A 15,146-nucleotide genomic window follows, 5' to 3' on the forward strand; every position below is an offset into this window, starting at 1 on the left:
TCCATCCAATGAGGATATTGACTTGGTTCCAGAGCTGCTGTATTTTCTCAATTTAGATTGAAGAGGGGCCCCTCACTGTGACATATTCCTTCCTACTCTATTATCTTGTTGTTATTTTGGTCTAAGGGGATGTTATGGTCCACTCAGGTCAGTTGGACGGACGAATTGTGGGTGTCCCAGAGTACTGTACACCACACTGTTGTATGAACCCGAGGGGTAGTTTGTTACTCTGCAAACATAACTTTTAAGTTGGAATCTGACACCAAAAGCTAATAATAAACACAAGGTCACAAAAAAAGTGTCCAAGTTTCTCACCTCAGGCATTTTACTTGTCACGCTCACATATAGATTTGAAAAGAGACAATAAAAAGACATCCGGGTTGACAAAGAAGCCAGAAAAACATGTTTCGAGTGACTGTGTTTTTTATCTTCCTCATAACACCTGGCAGGTGACGGATATGAACAATTTCTGATGGACAGGAAAAGCTTAACGGTTCGTACTAATGTTTACTTCAAACAGTCATATCTCATCTTTCCCAATTGAAAAACAAACAAAAACAAAAAACAAAAGAATGGCCATGCCATTCGATATGCACATCTTGGTCACCAGTTCATTCATTCATTCATTTTACTATCCGCTTAATCCCTAAATGCGTTGTGGGGGTTGCTTGAGCCTATCATCGCGGATTAGGTGGAGGACACCCTGAACTGGTTGCTCAGTCAATTGCAGGGCACCAGATAACTGCAGTCACATTCACTCTTTATCGCAGAGAATAAAGAAAACATGATTTTGAGTCTTGTTATGTTGTCTTTCTACATGTGTTGCTGGACCTTTTGTATTCATATATACATTGCTTAAAGTTTACAACACCGCCTCAAAGTTGCTACTTTCGTTTGTTGGCCACATTCTGAATTGCATATGAATTACGTTTCGGAACTCAAGAATGAGTAAATACAAACATCTAAATAAATACAAACAGAAATATTTGCATTCAGAACTATTCAAGCTTTTCATTCCACTTTTAAACCAATCCTTTTTCTATTTCTTACGATCAAAACAAGTACACTATTGATTTTGAATTTCGTCCAGTTCCAGATTGCCCAAGTAGCAAAGGTCCACGGTCTAATTGGCAAACGTTCATTCGTAATGCACGGGCAATCACGTTTTTCAAACAATCAAGAAGATTAAATCAAGTACCCGATTGATTTTAAAAGATGTTCAGTACAAGAGTTACACTGTTCAACAACTCGCTTTCAACCAATCATGTTCGAACTGTTAGAGACGGTGTCTTCAACGTGCACAAAAGGCATCCAACTGATTATCAGCGCTGTACCTAGAACACATTTGATAGTTCAATTATTTCTCACAGTCATATCTTAATCAATAGCTATTCTAACAGAGGTCTAACAAATTATGTCAGGGGAGCCTCCACAAGTGAGAGTTCACAGTATACCATAATCAAAACCTGCGCAGGGGATAGTGGTTAGCTTGTCATCAATTACTGTACTTCCTTCCTCTTTCTACAAGGCTTTGGAATTATTTGTGTAATATTCATTTTGTTTGTATACACCTGGAACCAGTCACTGCAATGAAGCTAACCAAGTACATTGTGCTGTTGTTTTCCGGCATACTTTCAGGGTCGTGTGTTGAGAAAGTTAGATTGTATCCTCATTTTATGTAATGCTGTAATACTGAACTAATCTGGCAATCTAGCCACGACGCGACATCACGTGACTTGACAGCGATAAAAGCCAGTTTGTGTTTTGGACTTCTCGTACGACGGTGAACGCAGCGGTTGCTGTCTGTGCTTCGGCAAATAAATATCCTACTTGTATGATCTAAACAAGAGGACCTTCTCGACTCTTTATTCTCCCAAATGCATCGCGAAAGCGCTGAAGATCTCAACATCGTGTTCATTAATTTGTTTTATGTGCATTATATCAGTGGAGAAATGGAGTGGGGCACAACTGCATTTAAAACGGAATGCAGCAGGTAGTGGGGGTCGCTTTCTTGATGTGCTCGAAGTGCTTGGGACAGGTGCAGGACGTGGGTGAAAGTGAAATCAAAGAAGAGAGGTGTGTCTCATAATCGTTCCCATGTTTGTCAGTAGATTTGGGTTGGGTTGGGTTGTTTTGGGGGGTGGGGGCTCCATCCCGGACTGTCAGGCAGCCTCCGCCTGAGATGTCCACCACACACAGGCCCGCAGTCACACCGCAGCCACTCACTCCATCACATTTTACATGGCAGAAAAAGCCTCACTTTACCTGTAACAGCGTTAGTACGTCACAGGGGTGAACTAAAAAGTTATTAGCGTACAGCGTCCGAAAACAAAATACTGTTGGGTTGCATCCGTTTCAGAATAAAAATGAATGAGAAAACAAGCGGCGTGCACGTTCAAGAAGAATGTGGGCACGGCTCACCTTCGATTCAGCCGCAGGAGTTTACAGCCGATGGTGGACGTCTATGTCAAGCCACAAACATGTGCCGACATCGTATTTTACAGCCTCTTTTCGGGAATCGAGCACCAGGTTTACGGGTTCCACGTCTTATTTGCCTCCCCGTACGTTCAGTCTGTGACGCCATCTATTTTCACTGATCACGTACTTCTTTACGGTGCCAGCCAATATTCCAAATTCGGACATTACTTTCAAAATAAATTGTAAGTGCATCGAAAGTACATGACCGATCTGAACGCTAGTGGTTTTAATTTGAAAGACTCATTTCGTCACTTCTTGCTTTTGACGTTTAACTTGACTTTCTGCCCAGACCAGATCGCCCGACGGGAAAAATAAATAATATGCACCGCTTCATGCATGTTTTCGTTCATGATTTATTAATAAAAACACGTGTTTTTAATGCTTTACTTAAAGCTGTATTGCCCACTTTGTTGAATTTTATTTTGAATAATTTCAAATTTGACAGCGTATACAAAAAAAAATCACCGCTTCCGCGTTTACGATAGATCACGTGCTAGGAATCAGGAAGTAACTTGTTAACGGACCACAGCGAAATGGATAATCGTGTTGTTGTGTACAAAATACTGGTTTCTCTTTTAATATCTTCAAGTTTGTTTCCTGGTTCCTCGTTTTCGGAGACCTATTTCTTGAACGACACTGAGGGATTCGGTCAAGTCTTTGATGGAATTGGAGGATTGAGTGGTGGGGGGGCGACGACGCGTCTACTTGTCAATTATGCGGAGCCCTACCGAACCCAAATACTCGATTACCTTTTTCGGCCAAATTTTGGTGCCTCTTTGCATATTCTTAAGGTCGAAATAGGAGGAGACGCTCAATCAACCGATGGGACGGAGCCATCGCACATGCATTACGAGGATGATGAGAACTACTTTCGAGGATATGAATGGTGGTTGATGAAAGAGGCAAAGAAGAGGAACCCCAACATTACGCTGATTGGTTTACCGTGGGCATTTCCTGGTTGGGTCGGCCGTGGTAAGCAGTGGCCCTACGACTTCCCAGATGTCACTGTAGAATATGTCGTGAAGTGGATCCTTGGCGCAAAGCAGTTTCATGACCTTAACATCGACTATGTTGGGATTTGGAACGAACGCAACTTTGACAGCACATATATCAAGTTGCTGCGGTACACTTTGGACAAGAGTGGCTTGGAGAGTGTCAGGATCATAGCCAATGACAACTTGTGGCAGCCTATTTCGCATGCTCTCCTGCTGGATCCAGAGCTCAGCAGCGTCGTCGATGTGATAGGCGCTCACTACCCTGGCACAAACACCGTGGAGGAGGCCCTGAAGACTGGGAAGACGCTGTGGTCTTCAGAGGACGACAGCACGTTCAACGATGAAGTCGGGGGTGGCTGTTTGGCACGCATTCTGAACCAGAACTACATAAATGGATTCATGACTGCCACCATTTGTTGGAATCTGATTGCCAGCTACTATGAGGCACTGCCGTTTGGCAGAGACGGTCTTATGACAGCCACCGAACCCTGGAGTGGCAACTATGTCGTGGAGTTGCCTATCTGGGTTACAGCTCACACGTCACAGTTCACCAAGCCGGGGTGGACCTACCTGAAAACTGTTGGACATTTAGCAAAAGGCGGAAGTTACGTTGCCTTGACGGACAGGAGAGGAAATCTCACGGTGGTCATCGAAACGATGACCCATAGTCATTCATTGTGCATAAGGCCTCCACTCCCCCCATACTCGGTGAGTTCACAAAACGCAACCTTTCAGCTGGAAGGCTCTTTTTCCTCCATCAAAGAGTTGCAACTATGGCGCACACGGTTTAATTTCAACACAACAAAGCCAACTGTTTTCCAGCGGCTAAGTCCGTTGAAGCTGAAGAATGGAAAATTCACCCTCAGTCTTTCAGAAGATGAGCTTTACACAGTCACCACGATAACGACAGGACAGAAGGGAAACTACCCGGATCCACCTGCCTCTTCTCCCTTCCCAAAAGACTACAAGGACGACTTTAATGTCCGATTAGCTCCTTTCTCAGAAGCTCCGTACTTTGCAGACCAGACTGGAGTTTTTGAATATTATAACAACCTGACAGATTCCGGGCCTCATGAATTCACTTTACGGCAGGTTCTGACTGCACGACCTATCACTTGGGTAGCAGATGCAGACCAGACCATAAGTGTTATCGGTGACTATACGTGGCAGGATGTGAATGTGGAATGTGATGTTTTTATGGAGAGTCCAAAGACTGGTGGCGTTTTCATCGCAGTCCGGGTCGATCAGGGAGGGGCATCCATTCGTAGAGCCCAGGGAATATTTTTCTGGGTATTTGCAGATGGCACATATAAAGTTACCAATGACATTGCTGGTCTGATGATTCTCGCCGAAGGACAGTCTGGTACACAAGCGGGTGAATGGCACACGTTGTCGCTCACTGTCAAGGGTCAGTTTGCGTCAGGAAAGCTGAACGGGTATCCATTGTGGAAGAATGCCATAGCGCTGACGCCAAAGAACGGCTGGGCGGCCATTGGGACACGCTCATTTGAGCTGGCACAGTTTGATAATTTTGTAATCAAGGCAATGGAACAAGAATCCGGGAGAAGCAAGCCTTATGTTGTGACTTTTTGATTGAAGAGGAGTCAACGCGTAGCAATTTAATCAAAACGTATCCGTAAGCAAAATAACGGAAAGCTATTTTGATTATTGGTTCATCAGTGAGACCTTATTTTAAATTTGCTCAACTCTTCAGAAATTTAATCTTTCAACAGTCAACATTTTACAGTTTCTGTTGTCCTTCATGAGAGACTAATGATACGTTTACCGATTTGTCAAACTACTGCGCATTTGAAAACATCTGCTTGTACTTTGAAAAATATGTTGATTAATTTATTGTGCCTTTTGTACACTATTTGAAATCATGTCTTGTTTGGAAAGGTATGGAAATTATATTTTTTCAATTTGATTTATAGAATTTTAAGATTGTTTTTAGTTGCAACTTGTGTTTTAGGACCAAAGTTAAATATACATAACATGGTATATGTAAACACAAACAAAGTACACCATGGGCTATTGTCATCTTTTATTTAAAGGACAACCGACGTCACTTTTTGGTTTTTTAACTGACATCAGAAAAACGTTTGATAGCATCTAAAATACCCGAAACACACAGTATGATATTTTTAGTCAAATGCAAAACGCCAATAAACATGACTTAAAGTGTCCAAAATCTGCAAAATAATGAGCTGCGAATTGGGCATTTTCAGAAAGTCCCGCCCCCAGTTCGTGACGTCACGCCAAGACATCTTGCATTGCTTGTGAATCCAAACAATGGCTTCAGGTTCGGAGAATATGCTTTCTTCTTACACATCCAGTTATGAATATGATTCAAATAGTTCTGAAGAGGAAAGCATACATGTTTGCAATCGATTAAATAATTTATTCCATGCCATTTTGAGGCAACAATGGATCATCAAAAAAGAGGCACAAAATGGCGACCTCCAGTGGCCACCTCCGCTTCCACAGTCTGATAAATTCCTTATATGGAGCTTGGACTCCCTCTTCTGGCGGATTTTGGGTGCAACACGGTTCTCAGACCAAACATGTACAGCAAAATACAATGACGTGATGGAAGGACGCTACAATGCGTCTTTTTTACGGTCAGGGGGCGGTCCTTTCATGACGTCACGTACGGACTCGTCACCAACTCAAAAACAAGACTTCCTGAATATTCAGAGCGAGTCTTAAAACGTAAAAGAAGTAATTTGAAGCCATTTTACAAATTATGGACACAACTTGTCCGGAGACGTCGGTTGTCCTTTAACTCAATTTCCATTCAATTGAGAGAATGAATACGTGGTATCAAAAGTAGCGTTTTCTCTTGGAGAAATTCTGCTTTTGTAATCATTGATGTTCAATTTTAAATGTTGCCAATTTAAATGACAAAGTAACATGAATCATGCTATTCAATAAATTTATTTGGGGTCCTGGCAAAAATGTCAAATTCTGGTCACCGTGAAGAGTCCAAAGATGCTTTTGATTCTTTCAATGCTTGAAACTCTGGTGTGGTTCTAAATGGAACACATGTGTGTAAAAAAATCAAATGTGTGACTTATTTTTATTCTTTTATATCTATCGCAATACAGTGTCTAATCGAATGTACGTCCTTTACACACTTGTAAAATGCAACAGAATACTGTGAAACCCAAGTGCCAATGCACAAAGTTTTTTTAATGAATGCAGATGCACCTAATAAAGTGACACGTGCAAAAATAAGTACAGTGATCCCTCGCTACGTCACGGTTCACTTATCACGGTTTGAGTGCATCGCAGATTTTTTTTTTCAAGTAAAAAAAAAAAACATTCCGAATAAAAAGAAATGCGGAATGTTTTGTACATGGCTGTAGCTTGATTGGCTACCAGCGCTGACGTCACCCAATGATGCCACAATCTCTCATAGTTTACAGCAGGGGTGTCAAAGTCATTTTTTGCCGCAGGCCACATTGTAGTTATGGTTTCCTCTCAAGGGCCGTTATGAATTTGGGAACCATTAGAATGTTTAAATCCCTTCAAATATTACATATAGAGCACACAGCAAATTAATGAATAACTCGTTTTCAAATCTGAAGTCAAGAATAATGACTTTTATTGTGGTTGACATCCAAAAATATGAAATTTTGGCTCAGATTTTAGCAATCATCATGGAATTCAACAAGTTTGATTTGCTTTCGCGGGCCGAAAAAAATGATGTGGCGGGCCGGATTTGGCCCGCGGGCCTTGACTTTGACACCTGTGGTTTACAGCAATGTGGATTGGCTTTGAATCTTCTCAGCCCCGCCCAGCAGCCCCTTCTGTCATATCACCTGGGTTATTATTACATAACACTACTTCGCGGATTTTCGTTTATTCGCGGGTGGTGCTGGTCCCTATTAACCATGAAAAACGGGGGATAACTGTACATGTCCTCATCCGATGATATCAATTCTAGACTATGTACAGGGAATCTCTTTTTTTAATTCAAAATACTAAAACCAAAGACATGATTTAATACGGACATATCAATCTTTAGATGCAGTTTAATAATGGAAAGCAGCTGCGAGACTATACCTGGAAACAAAAGTCAGCTCTACAGTAGCATCACGGCGAACAGAAATCCGCACATCAAAGCGCCCGCTGAACTATAAACATCTTTGACATGGGCAAGGCCAAGCGGCTCACATTTAGAACCTGCGTTATTCTTTAAGAATGTCTTCTCTTTTTTTTCTCTTTCTTCATGTTCACTCACTAACCTTTGTATCGTTGTTATATGTAAAATCCTTCACTCTCTCCCATTGGCGACCACATATTGGGGCGGCGAGGGCACCCCAAACACTTGCATCCTTCTTAGTACGAGACCATCCAGGTCTCCATTTAGTCGCAGGGGCTCACTCACAACCTGACACTGAAACAGTGAGATAGTAAAAGCACACTTTGTATATTTGACGGTGAAAACCCCAAACACTGTAAAACAAGTCACGATAATTCAGATGTTTGAGTACAGAGTTGACGTACCTGCCCGGCAGTGAAGATGACGTAACAATAACTTCCTTTTTCGAAGCTCCCAACGCTGTCGCCGTCATCCCAGAATAAGTCACCTGGGGCTGAGCCGTTCGCCGACAGCGCCACTGTCAGGAGGGAGGGGTTTGCCTGCGAGACTGTTGTCGTTAAAACCGGCTCCTTTTTGAATGGGATGGAGAGAGAGAGAATGATAAAGCAGTCATTTTCAAAAGAAACGCTCCATAAGTCTTGATGTTATTACAGATGTTAAAAGTAGAGACAACCAGTTCAACCAGTTCAACGCGCCACAGTGATTCAGCACAAATCAGACTTAAAAATAGACGGTACATTATGTCACGCCATTCGACCTGTCTCGCTTTGTCATAACAAGTCATTGTATTGAATAATAATAATACGAATAATAAATACATTTAATTCACAAATGCCTTTCAAAGCACCCAAGGACACTTGACAATCAAAAAGAACAATGGAACAATAAACGCCAGTACAGTGATACCTTGGCTTACGAACTTAATTGGTTCCCAGAGAGTGTGTAAGGCGAAAAGTGTGTATCCCAAAAAATAATTTCACATAGGAAACCATTAAAATGAGAATAATCCATTTCCAGGTGCCCATAAAACAATTTTCTACTTTCTAATTTTCTAAGCCTTAAAACTACACAAAATATACCTTACTTTATGTATAATAAATGTGCCATGGTATTATAATTAAAGAAATAAACTGTACTGTATAATGAAATCATTTTATTGACCTTTGTGATGGTCGTTGCTGGCTTGGTGGAATGGAGTGACCGGTTTCATCAGCATTAAACACTTGATGAGGAACGTAGCCTTCTTCTTCACCATCTTGAGGAATGATCCCTTGGATGTGCTTTCGCTGCGATAAGTTTACCTAGTTCCTCATCAATTGTGTTCTGTTTAGCTGGGTTGATAGCTTTTTGCATCAAGTGTACAGATGGCTTGTGCGGGTTATTTGTGGAACCTGATGATGGGAATTTTAACCTTGCAGTCTACACTCTGCCTTTGAATTATCAAAGTTGAAACAAGTCCAAATTTCACTGTTTTCTATCCATTTTGTCACTCTCTCTGTTGTCTGCCAGTCTCTTGTCTAAACCACCTTCCCTCACTGCTGCGTTCTTGACCAATCACGTGGCTATAACTGAAGACTGGGGGCGGGGAATAGAGGACAAAAAAAATTTGGCTGCCATTTTCTGTTTTGTAGAATGGCTTCACTCTCTCTCTGTCTGTAAACTCCCCACCCTTCACTGCTGCGTTCTTGACCAATCACGTGGCTTTAACCGACGAATAGAGGACCAAAACGAGCCGGCTGCCATATTCTTGTTAGGAGAACGGGCTCGTTCGCAAACGACACATCACTCATTGTGGCAGCTCCGTGTGTATCCCGAAAAATAGTTTGTATGCCGAGGTGAAAGTTTCATAAATTTTAACGTTCGTGAACCGAAAAGTTTGTAAGCCAAGGGGTTCGTAAACCGAGGTATCACTGTACAATAAAATTATAAATAATAAAGGAGCTGATTAAATTACTGTGAATGCAATTTTAAACAGATGGGTTTTATTAACTCATTCACTGCCATTCCCGAATTTATTCAGGAATTGAAAATATGATGAGGAGCGCCATTCCCGAATTTGTTTCAGGTTGTTTTTTCTTGCGGGGGTGTGTGCTGATAAAGCGCTGCTCAGACCTCTGGCAATGTTTTTTACCTTCCATGAGGGGGCAGCATTTGCCTTTTGTAGTGCCGCCCCCAATGGCACCTTATATTACTCCAGACCCATATAACTTAGAAATTAACTCTGTTTTTCGGATGAAAGAAGAAAGTCCAACGTTTCTTACACTGCATTGAATGTTTATGTAGTCCTAAAAGTCAATATTCTGTGGGGCCTGGAATTTGAGTGAAAATGACGAAAAACCCTGGCATGAGAGTGGACACATTTTTGAAAGGTACTTATAAATGAAACGTATTATTCATTATTATTAAATGTTGACACCAAGGGTCACTTTCCATTTAAGGAAGTGCTCAAGGACAACCAGCAGATGGCGCTTTTGGTAAAATAAACTATTATTTTATCCAGTTGCAAAATCCATGAACATACTGTGTTGACCGACCATCCTTATAAACACAGCACTATGACGAGACAGCACTATGTACAGACGAGCGATGAGGCAGAAGCCGGCTGAGCCTCACCGTGGATTGCGCAATCACTATGCTAACTGTGCTGGCTTGCTCTGCAGTGAGAACGCATTGCTGTCCCTGTGCATATCGCTATTGAAGTGTTCAAACACTTTTAGTATTTGACTTACATTTCTCCAGTTTAGCTGGTGTATATAATATAGTCACTTTACATTATAAACATTGTACTACAGTGTTTATTTTATTTTTGTCAAAACTGTGTGGGGCATAGGTGAGGCACACAGTTCTCCTGCCTCATGACAGGGGGGGCTGGTGATTACAAAGATTCTTCTTTCGCCTCTTCGGCTACAGAATAATAGAATTAGTGAGAGCAAGCTACCGTAAACAGTTAGCAACCATCCACTCCTTTTTTTGTGTTGCTTGGCCTCATTTTCAGAATGGAGGATTACATATCTAAATTGAAAGAAATAGAGAGACATTTAAAACTGAAGAAAGATAAGGAAGGCTTCTACAAAGAAGGTATCGATGCCTTTCTTCAGAAGGAGCAGCTCCTGGACTTCATTTATCAGTAAAGGTAACACGATAATAACGTTTTTTGTAATTCTTTTTTTTCTATGCTACAGTTTATATAAAGAATGCTGACATGACATTTTAAACAAAACATGTTAACTGTTGCCAATCAAATGGTGAATAAGCTACTCTGTAGAGTTCATATGTTTGTAAATCTGACTGTGATGACGTCAGTGCCATGAACCTCACCGCACGTCACTGCATCAGGGTCATGTAACATTAAGGTACCATGGGGAAGTTCACATTGTGCATCCGCCGTGCCACCTGCCGGGTGATCGTGCTTTTGTAACCCCAGTGGCACAAGTGGAAGCCCAATGACCAATAGGGAGGCATCATGGAATAACCTACGGAGGAAAACATTCTTAAAAAATCTTTCAACACGCTTATTTGCGGGTGGCCGCTGCCGACCTGTCATCCTGTACCGATAACTTGCAGATATTGACGTATAACGGTCTGAGCGTCTGGACCCATGAAGAGGTACAGGTCTAGGATTCCACCAGGTAAGAGCTAGCAGAGGCTGCAAGATGACTTCTGGTAATACACATTTGGACACACATGGGGAATTAGGATAAAATGTGTGAAAAAGTAGCTCTTGTTGAACAAAGTTATCACCGATGGCATTGCTGTTGAGCAAGAACACACCGTGGCCTAGTCCATCGCCCTCCTGTACCATATAGAATGGGTGCGAGCCGTATAGGTTTGTACCTGCCTGCAGAAAAAGTTCCGCTAGCTGTGGCGACCCCTTGAAGGGAAAAGCCGAAAGGAAAAGAAGAAGAACAGTGTATATTTTGAAATGCAAAATGGATGAGAGAAAAAACATATTTTTCAGATTAGTACATATAAAGAGCAACCCAGTATTGCACTCCGCACTGTTTTATGATTCTCGCAAAATTATGAGTTGTCATTAACAGATATCCAGCCATGTTATGTTGATATTAACTCATTCATTGCCATTCCTGAATTTATTCGGGAATTGAAAATATGACGTTAGCGCCATTCCCGAATTTGTTCAGGTTTTGGTTTTTCTTGGGAAGGGGTGCGGTAAAGTGCTGGTCAGACCTCTGGCAATGTTTTCACTCCCACAAGGAGGCAGCATTTCATGCATTTCAAGCTCAGATAACTCCAGACCCATATAGCTTAGGAATTAACTCTTTTTTTCTGATTAAAGAAGAGAGTCTGAGGTTTCTTACGCTGCATTGAATGTTTATGTAGTCCTAAAACTCAATATTCTGTGGCTCCTGCAATTTGAGTGAAAATGACAAAAACCCTGGCACTGGAGCCGATACGTCTGGCAGTGAATGAGTTAAACAAGTCCAGAATACTCACATGAGGAGTCACGTCCCTGTTCCAGAGATTCAGGGAGGTCCAGTTAAGGTCCAGGAGGAAAGACGTGTAATGCTCCCCGAGGCCTGACACCATTGAGGAGGCCAGAGTGGTAGATCATTGCAGATACTGGTCAGCAAAAAGCAAGTGGCTATTCATGCTAAATGAGGGGGGTGCGGTGGTAATGAGGATTAAGATAAATTTTATTCTTATATTTTAGTATCTGCATGCATAAAGAAGCTAAAACTTCTTTTACTTTCGGCTGTTCCCTTCAAGGGGTCGCCACAGCGAACCAGTGTCCTCCATTGTGAGAAGTTTGATTCGCATGTTTGTTTTGCTTTTACGTCGGATGCCCTTCCTGACACAACCCTCTGTATTTATCCGGGCTTGGGACCGGCACAAGAAGACTAAGCTGAAACTGGTGGGGTAAAATTGGGTACCATTCTAAATACAAGTCCGTATCAGCACAAAACTACAGTCATAGTAAAAAAAATACTGCGAGAACAGCACAACTTCAAAAGGGATTAATCAGAGGAACTTCCCAGTTTTAACAAATTTCAACTGTCACGGAGTTAAAGGACAACCGACGTCACTTTTTTTATTTTTTAACTGACACCAGAAAAACGTTTTTTAGCATCTAAAATACCCAAAACATGCAGTATGATATTTTTAGTCAAATGCAAAACACCAATAAAAATGACTTAAAGTGTCCAAAATCTGCAAAAAAAATGAGCTGCGAATTAACCAATGACCAATAGGGAGGCATTATGGGATAACCTACGGAGGAAAACATTCTTAAAAAATCTTGGGCATTTTCAGAAAGTCCCGCCCCCATTTCGTGACGTCACGCCAAGACGTCTTGCATTGCTTGTGAATCAAAACAATGGCTTCAGATTCGGAGAATATGCTTTCTTGTTACACATCCATGAATATGATTCAAATAGTCCTGATGAGCAAAGCATACATGTTTGCAATCAATTAAAGAATTTATTTGGGCCATTTTGAGGCAAAGAGGCAGAAAAATGGCGACCAGCTCTGGTGAGGAATGAATCAGCCCGTTTCCATAGGCTGATACATTCCTTCCATGGAGTTTGCCTCCCTCTGCTGGCGGCTTTTGGGTGTAAGACATGGTTTAAAAAAACAGTACAGCAAAACACATTGACGTGATGGAAAGACGCTACAATGCGTCTTTTTCACGGTGAGGAGGCGGTCCTTTTCTGACGTCACGTACGGACTCATCACCAACTCAAAAACAAGACTTCCTGAATGTTCAGCGCAAGTCTTAAAACGTAAAATATAGCTATATGCGGTGGAATCTTATTAAAATACGCCCAGTAGAAGTCATTTGAAGCCATTTTACAACTTATGGACACAACTTGTCCGGAGACGTCGGTTGTCCTTTAAGTCTGAAAAGGGTAACACCCCATTAAGACAAGGTTGGGCACACTTTTGAAACCAGATTATTAGTGTATTTTAACCTCTCCTCTTGAAATCAAAACAAAATTAAAATGAGTGATACGCTCAACAAGTCACATTAACGGTGGAAACGTTATTCACGTTATTTATCTTGTTCAGTTTTTTTCTGGGTGGGGGTTGCTTTTGTTTTACAGCTCAATAAATGTGTGAGTGGTTTAAAATCTAACCAGCATGTCTATTTTAGTTCATACACTCTTGTTTGGACATTTGAAGGTGCTGGCAAACTATAAAACAAGATCTATTTGTGCTTTACATACTCACATGACCCTTCTATTAGATGCACTCCTCACAAAGAATCAAAAAGGGTGTGGCTGGTACTCAATGGTATACAGGGCATCTTGGCGACCCATTTTGCCCTGTGGGATTCTAGTTGGGAGTTCAACTTCATACCGGTCCGACGATCGATCTTTCAACTGCATAGTGAACATGTATTGACTATTTAAATCGGGGTGATAAAAAATGTCACATGATGGCTGGTTCTTACAGTGAGGCACAAGCAGGCTCCAGACACGTGATTTTCTTCCAGGTAGAGAGTGTCCACATCTCGAGGTAGGTAAGAGGGGGAAGCCCGGGTCAAAAGTGGCAGACTGGCCTCGCTCGGTTGGCGTCAAGACGCCAATTTTGTAGCCAGGGTACGAATAAGGGTAGAAGCACCACGGAGCTTTAACGAGGCGTTGAGAGGAGGGTATCAACAAGCCCGCTCTTGACACTCTCGGCGGCTCAGGGCTCGGTCCCGGGCACAGTCGAAGCGACTTTCCGGAGACATGATTTAGCACCACGATGGTTGGAAGTCGAAATAAAAGTCCGGTGGTTCGAATTGATCACGGACGGTACTTTTGAATGACTCGCCATTGCGTGACAGTCTATAGTTGAGTATGGGCATGTGATTCAAATCGGAGAATGTGCAAAAGTCAAGAGCGCGGATACAGTTAGCTTGACCCCAAGAGCCATCGGTTGTTTGTGCAATTATCGGACGAGATTAATGCTTTACAGACGCGGCGACAAAAAATACATTCAGCTATCCAAAGTATTGGAAAATCTCGTTTTGAAGCATGGCTTTTGAAGTCACAACACAACGACGGCAAGCGAGGTAGGTCCAAATATAATTAATGTGGATACTGTGGCGGGCACTCGGGCGAGGCATCTCACCCAGCAGGTGCAGAGCAGGGGCGTGTTCATGTTAAGATTTTTACTGCATTTTCCCATGTTCAAGTCTGATCCACTTTTTAGCAGTTGGAATAAAGGCGTACTCCAGTCAGTCGTGTGTTCTCCTTCCCCAACTGCTAAAACACCCCCTTTATGATTTTGACATACTGTACAGGTATCTCTTAACTCTAAAGAATGCATACTCGCCAGACTGTGAATATTCAAAGCCTTTACGTCCACCACGTGATTTATTTTACAATTTCTTTGTGTTTTGCAGTGATGACAATTTGGGCTCTTTTTAGAGAGGCACACCAAACGTCTTTTTACTTTTTTGTTGCTTTAAATGAATTTACTACCAAGAATAATGTAAAATCACACGTAAAACCAAATGCTAATGTAACAAATATACAATATATAATTTGTATTAATATGGTTTCTATTCTTCTGAACATACTCAACATTGAGTACAACATACAGTGCTACAAAAAATA

The 15,146-nt window shown here is 41.8% G+C and overlaps 2 protein-coding genes across 2 annotated transcripts in view; one reads left to right on the forward strand and one right to left on the reverse strand.

Moving 5' to 3' along the window:
• tbc1d16 (TBC1 domain family, member 16) overlaps window positions 1-14,828 on the reverse strand; it is a 46,240-nt gene extending 31,412 nt beyond the window's left edge. Inside the window, exons 1-8 of the mRNA XM_089018159.1 lie at window positions 13,994-14,828; window positions 13,771-13,922; window positions 12,037-12,162; window positions 11,353-11,452; window positions 11,133-11,241; window positions 10,900-11,054; window positions 7,986-8,150; window positions 7,724-7,875 (exon numbers count right to left, since the gene is read on the reverse strand). The gene's annotated coding sequence lies outside the window, so the exon portion shown is untranslated. The remainder of the gene's footprint in view (window positions 1-7,723; window positions 7,876-7,985; window positions 8,151-10,899; window positions 11,055-11,132; window positions 11,242-11,352; window positions 11,453-12,036; window positions 12,163-13,770; window positions 13,923-13,993) is intronic.
• On the forward strand, window positions 2,981-7,730 carry galcb (galactosylceramidase b). Its single transcript, XM_089018160.1, has one exon. It carries the CDS (start codon window positions 3,012-3,014, stop codon window positions 5,064-5,066), a length of 2,055 nt encoding a protein of 684 aa, XP_088874286.1. The 5' UTR covers window positions 2,981-3,011; the 3' UTR covers window positions 5,067-7,730.
• Window positions 14,829-15,146: the final 318 nt, after the last annotated feature.

The sequence above is a fragment of the Hippocampus bargibanti genome, linkage group LG17 (genome assembly GCF_051943395.1).
Source record: "Hippocampus bargibanti isolate YZ-2025 linkage group LG17, ASM5194339v1, whole genome shotgun sequence".
NCBI classification, from domain to species: domain Eukaryota; kingdom Metazoa; phylum Chordata; class Actinopteri; order Syngnathiformes; family Syngnathidae; genus Hippocampus; species Hippocampus bargibanti.